At 41.5% G+C, this 14178-nt stretch overlaps 1 protein-coding gene across 3 annotated transcripts in view; it reads left to right on the top strand.

Annotated features, from left to right (window-relative positions):
- BTBD9 (BTB domain containing 9) overlaps positions 1-14178 on the top strand; it is a 421919-nt gene that overhangs the window by 336528 nt on the left and 71213 nt on the right. For all 3 annotated transcript variants that reach the window (XM_027524032.1, XM_027524030.1, XM_027524031.1), the window contains one exon: positions 9710-9817. In XM_027524032.1, the coding sequence (XP_027379833.1) occupies positions 9710-9817 (108 nt within the window). The remainder of the gene's footprint in view (positions 1-9709; positions 9818-14178) is intronic.

Below are 14178 nucleotides of genomic sequence, written 5' to 3'. Positions count from 1 at the left end.
GGAGCTATGGAGCTTATTATTTCTCTTTGGCTCTGCTTCTTGGGGCTTCATAGGCTGTGCGCATGTGGGCACATATTAACATGTGGTCAGAGGAGGGGCAGAAGAGAGAGCTCAAAAGATGAAATCATAGTCAGAGTTGATACATTTCATAAATGACCTCTCAACCGAGACTCTCCGAAATGGTGTGGGGGTGGAGGACTGGCTGGCATATGTGCAGATTGAAATGTAACTCAGGCTACAGATCCCTGAAAGATGTTGTGCTGGTAACTCATCCTGTGAGAAAAGAGGTTTATCTGTAGTTCCATCTCCTTTCCATCATCCTGTCCTGTCCCCGTGTCCTCCTTCAGTTTAACTCAGTGGAGCTGACGATGTGTAAGGCACTGTGCTGGGAACCATGCACCATGCGTGGTCCTGGCTCTAGAAGCACAGTCAGGGCAGTTCCTGCTGACTGGACTTGGTCCTGAAAGCCAAAGGGAGTGTGGGATGGGGATTGGGTGGTGGTACGTGGGGCACCTGGAACTCAGTGACTTTGCTTTCCCGCCATACTGGGGCCACTTGATTACACTGGAGTCAGAAGTGTAAAGATCCAAGAAGGAAAATCCCCTACAACTCAACTGGTAGATTAGTGAGCTTGGAGCTCTAATTTAAGATACCCTTCTCTTCTCACCCTCCTAGTAATTTCACAGAAGTGCGAGTAGGGAAAGAAAAGCTCACACAAGTGCATACTGCCTTCAGCTGTTAAGGGAAGAAACTGATTCTTCTCTTTTGAAATCCCAACAGCCCCTCATGGCAAATGGAGCTGGGCTCGATCCCTAGGGAGCTAAGCCTGTGGTCAGGACAGGACCTCTCCATTTCTGCCTCTCCCACGTCCTTTTTGGATCCTGCTGGTGAACCAGATTGGGCCAATCTCACTGACTGTGTCTACACGTCATGATGAGGATGCTGCTGAGATCAAGGCAGCTGGCCTTGCTGCAGAGAGGGGAAATGATGATGCCAAATTTAAACATAGGGAAAGATCTGTAAAGGCCGCTTATCTGCTTAGCATGTCACTGCTTGAAAAGGTCTGCAACATAATGAGACTTCACCTTTTAAAATATAACAAAACCATTTGAAATGGTTCCCAGTATTTTTGATGCCAGCATCTTGCTTAAGAAGGGGGGCTATATTGAATAGAGTCACCTTGGAAAATAGAAGAAAACAGCTTTTCTTCTCTAGGGCTGTTTGGCCTGGAAAAATTTTTCTCATATATCCACATTGAAAGCATACAATGAAAGAATTTTCATCAAATTGGACTGTGTAGGATGAAATCTAAGCCTTGGCTAAAACTTACTTATTAATAAAGGGTTTGCCAAGTGATTGAATAATCTGTAAAAGATTGCTTGGGCAGTATTTAGCCCATGTTAAAAAAAATTAACCAAGTAAGTTAGAAAAATAGATTTGCATTGAAAGCAGGAAGTGTGCTGATTATAAATTGTTTTTTTTCCCAAAATGTGATAATATATGCAAAAACATTTTGAAGCCGTTGAGATCTGTGTGAATGTGAGGTGAGATTATGATTAGCTGTTCCCCATTCGTTCCACACTCAGTATTTATTAAACGTTGCAGCTGCAGCCATACTGTTTGGTAGTTTGCTGTTATCTTTTATGTCATCACCTAAAACTTGAAATTAAAAACTTAATCCCTCCAAGGAGTGAAATGATGGTCTAAATTAGCTGTTAACAGTTGGTAGTTTTGCATTGTGTCAAAGTTGTGTCCCATCCAGCTTTCTGTCTAGCTGTATCCTGCAGGTGTATTCTGCATTTCAGATCACTTCCCTGGATTATACTGAAGAGGATATAGCGTTTATCCGCTTTTATTTCCCGCTTTCTCAGTGAACTAACTTACATGGTGGAGCCCGAGTATATATGTGTCTCCTCACCTTTCCTCACCCCAGAGCTTCAGTGACTAAACACAGAAGCTGCCATGCCAGACAGCCAAGGGCTTATGCTTACCTTTTCCCACACCAACTGTGAGATAAGATTATGAGCCAGTGTCATTATTTCTTCCTCTCTTAGAGAAGTCACCCTCTTAAGACGTATGAGAGATTAAACAATGTCAGAAGGTACGTGCACGCTCTGATGTCCTCTGACTAGGGTATTTCCCAAGTTCCCCTTCCATCTGGCAAGCAGTCTGCATTTTCTTCTTTTCATGCCCCCTTGGCCCTGCGAGGTTGTGGCCCACGTAGAGGCGGGGACCCATGGTGGTTCCTCCCTGGGAGTTTCCGTGACTGGATCTGCAGGACAGCTACCTGGTCTGCTCCACGTGCTCTGGTAGGGTGCTGGCTCTTGGCTCCAGGCTCCCGCTGGGAATCTCATCTTGGCCGGCAGCTCTTCTCAGCTTGACCTCGCTCCTCACCTGAGGAAGAAGCTGCACAATTGAACTTTCTGACAGCTGGCAATAGGAGCCCTCTCATCTTGGGGAAAAATCCATTTCCCACCAGTAAAGTTGTTCCTCTGAAGCTGTACTCACTCCTTCTGGCAGCTGTGACAGGCCCTCTCCTGCCTCTCAGTAGCAGAGCTTAGAACAGAGCCTCTAACATGATGTTTATCTTTCTGCTCCTCATTCAGAAGAGTGACAGAAAGCACTGAATGAAATTGCCTCTTGTGACCAGAACTCCACCACACCTCTCTCCTTCACCCTTGTGTCCGTCACAAATTCTCTTCTGCCTCATGATCGAACCCGGGTCTCCTGCATTGCAGACGATTCTTTACTGTCTGAGCTACCAGGGAAGCCTGTCATGAGCTCCCATCCCCCTCCCTCTATTCTGGCAGGTGGTCAGCCCCCTCTGACTCCAGGTAACTCCTCAGCAGCCTCAAGTGGCAAACACTCGTACTGCACTTCACTGCCCTCATCCTGCACTGTCTCTGCCTTGTCACTGACACCCCTGCTTTCTCCCCTCCACCCTCTCAGTGCCACTGCTGGAGAGAGTTATAAACCACGCTGACTGTTCTGTCTTTGCAAGGCCACTCCCTGCAGCGCGGCAGGCCTCATGGAAACTATTCTGAAGCCCGTTCTGCTTTTTCACCCACACTGCAGTCCTCCCCCTCTTGGCTTCAACAGAGGCTCTGCTTTCATGTTTCAGTGAAAAGGTTGCTGTCCAGAGTGAGCCTCCTCACCATCCTGGTTCTTCACCTTGTCATCTCTCTGGTCCCATAGCCATCACGTTGTCATTGTCATCCTCATCATCAGAACGTCTGTTCGTTTCTGCCTCGTGCACTCCGCTAGGAGCTTATCTTAGGCCCTTTTGTTTCCAAGCTACAGAAACCAGATGAAGATGGCTTAAGCCTTAAATGGTGAGTTTATTAAAGTGGTTGGGAAATTTCTCATGGAACACCAAGGCAGGAACTCCAGTGGCCCCCACTAGGGCACTGGGGACTAAAATCAGATGTTGGTCATCCTGCAAGGAGGCCAGACAACCCTTCCTGGGCCATACCACCTGTCTTGTTTACTTCTCACTGCAGATGACTTTCTTTACTACTTTGAGCTTCTGATGAAAGAGGGTCCCTCCAGAATGTCTGCATTTTTATCATCATTTTAAATGAATAGCACCAATTATGGTAAAATCTTACATAATTGTAAATTTTTTGTATGAAATCTGATCGGCTCAGCAAGGGTCATATGCCTTCCTGCAACACAGCTGTGTCTACAGAACTCAGGAACCCACTACATATACCTTAAGGTTGGGCCAGAATCCATACTCAAAGAGGGGAGTTACTGGGACTTCCCTGGCTGTCCATTGTTTAAGACTCCGCACTTCCATTACAAGGGGGACAGGTTCAGTCCTTGGTCAGGGAACTATGATCCTGCATCCCACAGGGCATGGCCAATAAATAAATACAATTTTTTAAAAAAGGAAGAGTTACTATGTAATGGATAGGTATGCCAAAAAAAAACAACCCAAAAACCAAAAACCCAAACCCTGTTCTGCATAGACTGACGCAAAAAATTACAAAATGTTAGAACTGGAAGAGCCCTTAGAAACCATCAGATGTAGACCTTTCATTTTACAAGGGATGAAACTGAAACACAAGTTAAGTGACTTGCCTAGTGTCACTTAGTCAATAGTCAGCAAATATTTGTTGAATTGTTAATGGAAGACAGTTATTTCTGAGGAACTTTATTTCTGAAGATTTTAACAAAGAATAGTCTGTACACATTTTTGAGGTCAGAAGTACCTTTCATTTTGTCTGAGAGATTGGAAATGGATCTGATGATAAATTATTGTTATATGGCTAATACCATGGCAGTTGATCTTTGCTTAGTTGTCTGTTTTCGTCCAAATGGGAAAACTCGGCAAGAACAACTGTCTTGACCCCTGGCCTTCCAGTGGAGTCTCCCACAAATGATGGACAGTTAGAAGGAGGCAAAACAGATTCTTGCTGCTGATCCAAAAGACCAGTTCAGTGGAGAAGCTGTTGATCTCCACCGTTAAACCTCAGCCATTGTTCACAATCTGGCACAGAATTAATCCCTTAAGAAAGGGATGAAAAAAGTGCCGCTCAGCACAACATAGTTTGTCATCGCATGCATAATGCAGACTTTCCAATTAGAATGCTATAATTTGGAAACTTTCTTCACAGACTGATGAGAGAGCAATTATTTTAAAGAAGGGAAAATTCAGTCCACTGGGTTTGCCTCAAGTCACTTCTGACTCAAGCCGCAAAGACAAGAGTTTTGAAAACATATTTGCTATTGAATTTCGTATCAAAACACTAGCAAGGAGAGCAATTAGTTGCTGTAAACTGACCCCCAGTAATCAATGGTATGCAGCCAGCCAGAGCGTTTATGGAAGATGTAAGCGAAATCACACCTGCTAATCAATTTTTTAAAAAAGCCTAGCACTTCACTGCTTTTCAGGGAAATTCCACAATAAGAATAAGGAAGATGGAGGAGACAACATTTAATATCACCAGGCATTTCATGCTGTGCTCATTAGGTAGAGGGGTTTGTGGCCACAGCTTAAACACAAACTTGATCTGCAGCGATAGATCTTGGCCAGCAGCTGCCTTTATGCAGCTCCTTTTGAGAACAGCTTCTGATGTGTGGGCGGGGGCGTGCAGATGTCAGGGGTATGTTTAAGGAGCTGCTCTCAATTAGAGTCAGAGGGAGTGTGTCTGTCCTGGGCCAGCTCACCTGGCAGACCTTTTCTGGCAGATTACAAGTCGGGAATACTGCTGTGTTGTTGCAGGTGCCGAGATACAGGAACAGACTTTGCTGGCAGGGAAAGAAGTGAAGGGAGTTGGTGGGGTTTACCGTTGTGCCTTATTAGAACTAAAATTTCTCTCCATGGGAAAAAAAAAAGAGATGGAGCCAATTTCTCATTTAGAGTCTTTAAGCTGTGCTTGCTTTTTTTTTTTTTTTTCCCTCCCTTAGTTGAATCAACAGAGGGGTTTTCGTTCCTGGCTAAGCCTACCTTCTAAGCAAATATGCATCTGGGCACATAAAATAAATACCTCTTATATAGAGAACAAACTGGTGGCTGCCAGTGGGAGAATGGGGAGAGGGAGGGACAATACAGGGGGAGAGGATTTTTAAAAGGGTTATTTTGGGATTATATGAAATTGTGTGTGTGAACTTTTTGAAAATTGTAGAGCACTATAGAATTCAAGGGGCTTTCCAGGTAGCTCAGTGGTAAAGAATCTGCCTGCCAATTCAGGAGACACGGATTTGATCCCTGGATTAGGAAATGGCAACCCACTCCAGTATTCTTGCCTGGAAAATTCCATGGACAGAGGCGCCTGGTGGGCTATACAGTCCATGGGTCACAAAGAGTTGGAGGCGACTTAGCAGATAGACCCATAGAATTTAAAGAATCTTTTCATTCAGTTAAAAAAAGAAGAATCTCTCTTTAAAACTCCTAAGTGTAGGTGAAGACAACCTGAGATCCATCACTGTTCCTTTTCCATTCAGGAGTCACCCTGACCCCACATTTTTAGCCTCCAGGGACTCTTAATAGAGGACTAGTGAGGAGATGTCTCAACCAGTATGTGCACTTGGCTGCTGTTCAGAAAAAAGAATTTAGGCCAGGAGAAATTATTGAGGTAAAGATCGATAGAGTGGGCTAATAAAAATTAATATCATCAGCATGCAAACTGTGATAGGCACTGGATTAATATCCTTTAAATATAAAGGGCATCTTGTAAGTCATTAACAAACGAATAAATATAAGTAGAAAATGGGTAAAAATGTTCAAGTTCAATGGTAAGTAAAAAGCTGCAAATTAAAGTAATGAAATATATTTCATCTATCAAATTGGCAGTATTTTAAAAGATAATATACAATACTGGTGATGATGTACAGAAGCAAAGCATTTTTATACACTGCTGGTAGCATGAGTATAAATTGGTACAGCCTGTCATTGGGGGCGAGAGGACAGGTATCCAGCTATTTTATAATACATGTCAAGGTGTAATAAACCCTGTTGCAGGAGTTTTACTTATAGCAACTTTCAAAGACAATAATCATAGATCTAGTTTAAGAATGTTCATCACAGAGGTTTCATAACAGTACAATATTGTCAACTACCTAAATGTCCAACAATAAGAGGACTATTTAGATAAATTCTGGGGCATCCATACAGTAAAATTCTATGAAATCAGTACAAAAGATGAGGGAAAATATTTGATGATGCCAAAAAAAAGTTAGTAAAAAAAATATTCATAATAGATCATTAAGCAAAGAAGCAATTTTTACCATGAGTGTGTTTACAAAATTACTGGAATTATGGGTGATCTTCATGTTACCTTGAGAGAAATTAGAAGACTTCCCTAGTGGCTCAGCTGGTAAAGGATCCGCCTGCAATGCAGGAGACCTGGGTTCGATCCCTGGGTTAGGAAGGTCCCCTGGAGAAGGGAAAGGTTACCCACTCCAGTATTCTTTGGCTTTCCCTGTGGCTCAGCTCGTAAAGAATCTGCCTGCAATGTGGGAAACCTGGGTTCAATCCCTGGGTTGGGAAGATCCCCTGGAGAAGGGAAAGGCTACCCACTCCAGTATTCTGCCCTGGAGAATTCCATAGACTGTATCGTCCATGGGTCCACAAAGAGTCGGACATGAGTGAACAACTTTCACTTTCATAGAATAAGTTACTGTAAGACACGATATGCACAACTTTAAAATTCTTTTAATCTGCTGTTACTTTAAGAATCTCTACTACAGCATTTATGAAACTTACTCATAATTGGTTTTCCCTTTATCTTCTCTGTATCCTATATCCTTGGGTCAATCTTTTTCTGTGAAATATTTCAAGATCTGGTTAGAGTCTAACCCAAAAGGGACTGATTATTTTCATTTGGATATACTGGTAGAAACACTAACTCACGATTATCCAGAAGGATATGGATTATGTTAAGCCTAGCTCTCCATAAATAACCAAAATTCCATTGGGAAAACAGCCTCAACAGCATCTCTCAAAAAGCTTGTGACCAGGGCTGTTAAATAAAGCAAATGTTAATTATTTTGAAGGTTTTTTTCCCCCCTGGTTTAATCTGCTCTGGCAGAGTTATGAATGATTTCAGCCCAGAACATATATGGAACATATGCTATATAAACAGATCCCACGTTTGGAGTAAAAATTTTTTTAAAGAGAGAGATCAACCATCTTTCTAATAGGCTCATATTCATCTTGAGAGCAGACAAACATAGAAGCAAAAAGTACATTTTTAAAAGTTACTCTATATAAATTATAATAACACAGACTAACTGCATGAAAGTACTGAGACACTAGAGTAATATTTGAGGAAATGACTAATGAGAGAAATGATTCACTTTCTTATCAAGCATGCTGGTTTAATCTACAAGTAGAATTATTGGACCCTAAAAACAATAGGGTAGATTCCAGTCTGATTGATTCAGAGTATTTTGAGAGATTAAATAACTCAGATGAGTTCAAGAGAATCGGTAGTATTTACAGTATTACACATCTGTTTATGCTTTCCAAAATCTTTTAACAGTTTTCTCTACTTAAAAGATGGATTCTATCATGTTAAATAATATGGATTTCATCATTGATAGCAAACAAAATCACAACTGAAAGCAAGGAACAAAGGGTAAGAGGAAAGGGGAACACAGTGGCATTTCTGATCTGCAGTAACAGCTTTATAGGTGACACTACAGGTGACGCTGAACTTGTGCAGAGGGTTTTCATTGATGGTAATTGCGGGATTAAGAGGAAGCAATACAAACTGCTTTTGTAGAGCGATAGGTTATAAGTTGTCAATTATGCCCCCCACACACAAACTGGGAGTAAAGAAAACATTTGACAGATTACAGAAGAGGGCTTTCATCCTGACACCAGGTTGGAACCATCACTGAGTTTAGACAAATTCCCGATCAGCTTTAAGCCTCACTTTCACCATATATCATTTGATGAGAACAATAATGCTTGCTAAGAGGATTTTTGCAAGGATGTAATGTTATGTAAAACATTTAATATAGGGCCTGGTACACAGTAAGCATTAAAGAAATGATAATGATCATTGTTGTAGTTGTTGCAAATAATGTATTTGCCTAGCAGATATTCATGGAGTGCAGGCACTGTGTGAGACGCTATGCCAGGTCCTGAGTGTGGAAAACTAGTAAGACATAGACGCTGTGTTTAGGGAGCTCACTCTGTTCTACCTAGTGGAGGAGACAAGTGTGCATACCCAGCTGTAAAACAGTAAGATAGGTATCTTGTATGGGAAGGACTTCTGAGGCTGAAATGATAGAAAACAGTGATCTCTCACCGTAGCAGCACTGTCGGAAGCAAAGTGTTGGACTGTACTCTAATGCCATATTATAATATTTAGATTCTTTTTTATTCTGTTGTTTTAAACTGAGGAATAACACACATATATTACACAAAACTTTTATAAATAGCTTGATGAATATGAATATTTGCATGTGTATATACCCATGTAGCTATCACTAGATCAAAATTATCCCATTTTCAGTATCCTAGAAGGCTCCTTCACCCTTTCACAGTCATTCCTTCCCCAAGAGGGAGCTACCATTCTGACTCTTGTCATTGCAGATATATCTTGTTTCTTTTGAGTTTCTGGTAAATGGAATCACATAGTCAATGCTTTTGGTTCTTATCTGAGCCAAGAAGGGGTATAGGAACAGGACCAACATAATCTTTAAGAAACAAAGATTTCCTGATGAACGTATGTTTGCCTGTATCTCCCAATCAGGTAATCTTACCAAAGCTATGCAGGAAGTCTGGAATGTGAAGGAATCTGAAACATAATTAAGGTCATTGGGACATGCTAGTAAGTACTGCTTAGAATACCCATTAGAAAGCACAGGTTTCCCCATAAACAGTGATTTCAAGAATGTTACCTTTGTTCAGCCAAGACAGCTAGAGGTGAGGGCTGAAAGAAGCACGAAGGAGGATTTGGGGACGTCTCCCTGATCAGCTCATGTGAAGATCTTTGCCTAATGGGGGACAGAGGCTGCCTGGTTGGGTGCCTTGTGAAATAAATCCCTAAAGAAACAAGCCTCTCCCTACAGACTGACTCTGCCTTTCATCATACTTTTGTTGGGGATTCACTTTCTTTCCTTGGTCCTGAAAGTGTGTGGGCAGAAGAGACCAATTAGAAGGACAGAGAAGACATGAATCCCCTCACGCCTCCAGCCTAAGGAAAGAGCCAGGCAGAGTGCTGACCACCTTCTGTGTCTTCCCTCTGCTCAGGTTATTGCTGTGGGACTGTGACGACCGGAGCTACAGCTACTATGTTGAGGTTTCCACCAACCAGCAGCAGTGGACCATGGTGGCCGACAGAACCAAAGTCTCCTGCAAGTAAGTGCCGCTCTTTCAGGAATATATGCTAATTTAAAAGACAGTCTTTCCACTAGACTCAGAAGTTCCAATGAAAAGTCAGATCTGGAATCATCAAATTATATTCTTGCTTGGAGGTGAAAGCATTCTAAATATCCTTTACTTCAGTTTTGACTATTAAATACTTGTATGAAAATTTATACGACCAAAGAAGTGGTCCTTATTTTGTGGTTTGAACTTGAATTTTTTAAATGGCACGTATCTAAGCAGGGACGAGAAAGATACTTTCCGCATGCAATTCTCTCTCAGTTCCTCCCCCCACATCCCACACTAGCCCTTTGGGACTTTTTTCTTCCTTAGAGATTTTTGCTGATGCTGTATACAATTAAGTAGGATTCTGGGACTCTCACCTCTTCCCCACCCTCATGTCTTTCTCAGGGTTACCTTTAAATATTTATCTCATCTCCATGTTAGTTACACTGTTACCTTAGGTCTCCGTGGGAAACAGACATTCATGCGTATGGCATCTGGGCTCTGTCTGACCTTACCTGGTTGCGGGGGATGCCAGGCAGAAGGGTTCTGAGCTCTGACCAGCCTAGAACCATGTAAATGTAACTACTACTCAGGTTGAGATTAGCATATTTGCAGCATCCTAGAAGGTTCCCTCATACCTTTTCCCAGTCATTACCTGAAAAGAACGCAGTGCCTTTTTGTGTGGAGACCAGTGCTCTTGGAGGCAAGATAAAGCCAGCAGCTGGTATTTTTTCTTTTTTATTTTAATTGCGATATGATTCACAGACCATAGACTTCACCCTTTAAAATTGTGCAATTCAGTGGTTTTCCGAGTGTTCAGGGTTGTGCCATCATCACTATGACTATCTTATGTTCCAAAACACTTTCATCACCCCAAAAAAGAAACCTCCTACCCACTAGCAGTCACCCCATTTCCCTCCACCTCCCACAGCCCCAGTACTTTTCTGTCACTATGGATCTGTATATTCTGGACATTTCATATAAATGGAGTCATATAGTGTGTTACCTTTTGTTCCAGGCTTCTCTCACTTAGTATAATGTTTTCAGGTTTCACTCATGTTATAGTATGTGTCAGTACTTCATTCCTTTTTATGACTGAATAGTATTCCATAACATGGGAATATATAAATAACACATTTTGTTTATCCATTTATCAATTGGTGAACATTTGAATTGTTTCTATTTTTTGGCTATTATGAATATTGCTGTTATGAACATTCCTGTACAAGTTTTTGTGTGGACATGTGTTTTCAGCTGTCTTATGAATATACCTACAAGTAGAATTGTTGGATCTTACACTCCAGTACTCTTGCCTGGAAAATCCCATGGGCGGAGGAGCCTGGTGGGCTGCAGTCCATGGGGTCGCAAAGAGTCGGACACGACTGAGCGACTTCACTTTCACTTTTCACTTTCATGCTTTGGAGAAGGAAATGGCAACGCACTCCAGTGTTCTTGCCTGGAGAATCCCAGGGACAGGGGAGCCTGGTGGGCTGCCGTCTTCTTGGGTCACACAGAGTCACAGGACACGACTAAAGTGACTTAACAGTAACAGTAACATAGTAATTCTATGTTTAAGATTTTGAGGAACTGCTAAACTTTTCCACAACAGCTGCACCATTTTGCATTCCTACCAGCAGCGTATCAAGGTTTCAGTTTTTCCACAATCTTGCCAGTGCTTGATATTGTCTATTTTTTGTTCATAGCCATTCTGGGGTGGTATCTCCTTGAGGTTTTGATTTGCATTTTCCTAATGGCTGATGATGTTGAACATCTTTTCAAGATTTTATAATAGCATTAATGATGGCTTGTTTGCTGCAATGTCTGAGATCCTCACCATTATTGTATATTAATTATATAGAACACGTGTGCTGGTTAGAGTAACACTTGCTACTGTGACAAACAGTGTTTCAGTATGTCAGCAGCTTAACACAGTAGTGTACTTCTCAGTCAGGAGTGTTCCTGGCTGTCAAGTGACTCTTCACAGATGACTGAGGGACCCAGGTATCTTCCTTCTTGTGGTTCTGCCATCACCGAAGGCCTCATCGGCATCATCTGCTTCTGGCTGGCATGGGGAAAGAGCAGAGAGAAGGTAACCCTGGCTCTGAAAGCCTTGGCCTGGGTATGGTCCATTTCATCGGGGAGAGCTAGTCAGTTGCCACACTAGATGCTAGTGGGACTGGGGAAAGTAGTCAGCCCCTGGCTGAGCAGCCGCTTCTCAGGGGAGCACACATCTTGTGGCCATCTCTATGGTAGCATAAGAAAACTCACAGTTATTTAGCAACTAATATTTCTTCACTGCATGGATTTCACCTTATTTTGTCCTGAATATAAATCACCTTGTGTGGGATATTGTCCTGATTTTATAAAAGAGAAAAGGAAGATCTCTTTCACCTGGATCATGTTGCCTCCTTGAACCCAAAGCATTGCTAAACCAAGCTAGATGATGAAAACTGGTAACTGAAGTGATTCATTTATTTCCAAGCTCCAAGAACCCTTTTTGTACACCAGGAAGGCCTTCAAGGCCCATGAACCACCACCAATATATCTTTCCAGAGTCATTGCTGTTGGGTATACAGCTCACAGGCCAGGCCCTCTGCTTCCGCATCTTTTACACATCTTCCTGGTTACAGTCACCCATCTCTTCAGTCATTTTATGTGTTACAAATTGGATTCCTCATCTCTTTTATGTCCCCCTTTTGAAGATGTTATACAGTTGGGTTTTCAACAAGAACTGGTTGACTAACTACTGACAAGGTACATATCATAATGATTTTGTATTTATTTAAATGGGTTTTCCTTGACTCACTCATTCGATTCTCTCCCAGTAGTCTTGCATTAATTAAGTCATGAGCATCTATTTTTCCTCCTTTTAATTTTTTGTTTCCATTAGTTGGTGGAGTTCAATAATTTTAATGTTTTTTCCCTTGTATTTTAGCACTTAGATGCTATAGCAGTAAGTGTTTTAAAGACTAATAAATAAATAATATATTAGAAGAACAAGAGTAATAGCAGGAAGGTGCGTGCCTGTTAACCCTCTAGGAATCAGTGGAGCCAAAGGCTATGATTTCATGTTTAGAGACATAACCTGAGCCTGTTGTGCCTTCCATTTTTGAGTAAGGTCCTAAGAGATATAGTAGAAGATATGCAGATGATAAAAGAAGAAACCCTTTCCTTTTGAACTAATGTACTCTAGAGCAGTCCTCAAGAGAGGATCCTATTAGCTTCAAAAATTATAGCCTGGGTTGTTTTTCTTTTTCTTTTTTTTTTAGTGAAATAAAGTATGTGAGTAACATAAATGAAATTCTGTAGGACCTTTAGATATCATAGCCCTGCCTCTTGATAGCATTCTGCCTAGTCAGGGAATCAGGGGACAGATTTTTGCTGTCCTCTGAAAAAGACTAGGGAATGAGATTCTCTGATGTCTCCTTGTAAGTTCCTGCTCCTGGGGCAGGATAGTTTCTTTCTTTCTTTCTTTCTTTCTTTTTTTTTTTTTTGGTGTCCTTTCTGCTACAGTTGGAACTTTCACTATAAAGGCTTATTTTCTATCATAGATAGTCCTGGTGGGTTTTTTTGTTTTGTTTTTGTTTTGGCTGTTCCACATCTTTGTTGAGGCCTGTGGGATCTTTAGTTGTGGCATGCGGAATCTAGTTCCCTGACCAAGGATCGAAACCGGCCTCCCTGCACTGAGAGTGTGGAGTCTTAACTACTGGACCAGCAGGGAAATCCCAGTAATTCTGTTTTCATATTGACTGCTGTGGAGTTTTTCCCAGCTTTTTGAGATGTAATTGGTATATAACACTGTATAAGGTTAGGGTGTACAACACAATGATTTGGTATATGTATATGTTGTGAAACGGTTACCGCAATAAGATTACCATCCATCACCTCACCTAGTTACAATTTCATTTCTTATGGTGAGAACTGTTAAGATCTCTCATAGTGACTTTGAAATATACAATGCAGCAGTGTTCACTATAGTCATCATGCTGTACGTTACACCCCCAGAATTTATCGTATAACTGGACATTTGTACTGTTCAACTTATCTTCAGCCATTTCCCTCAGCACCCAGACACTGGCAACCATCAATCTGTTCTGTTTCTATGAATTTGTTTTTTTAGATTTCACATGTAAGTGAGGTCATAAAATATTTGTCTGTCCCTGTCTAAATTATTTCACTTAGCATAATACCCTCAAGGTTTATCCATGTTTTCACAAATGTATTGGCTGATTTTATAAAATTACTTTTTATTCTTTTTTCATATAACCTAATCCTGTACCTTTTAACCTTACTCCACTTTTTAATCATTGATTCCTTTTCTCTTTTGGCTTCTAAATTGCTGAACCCTA

This window comes from Bos indicus x Bos taurus, chromosome 23 (genome assembly GCF_003369695.1).
Source record: "Bos indicus x Bos taurus breed Angus x Brahman F1 hybrid chromosome 23, Bos_hybrid_MaternalHap_v2.0, whole genome shotgun sequence".
Lineage (NCBI taxonomy): Eukaryota > Metazoa > Chordata > Mammalia > Artiodactyla > Bovidae > Bos > Bos indicus x Bos taurus.
This window is presented reverse-complemented; position numbering and strand designations above follow the sequence as displayed.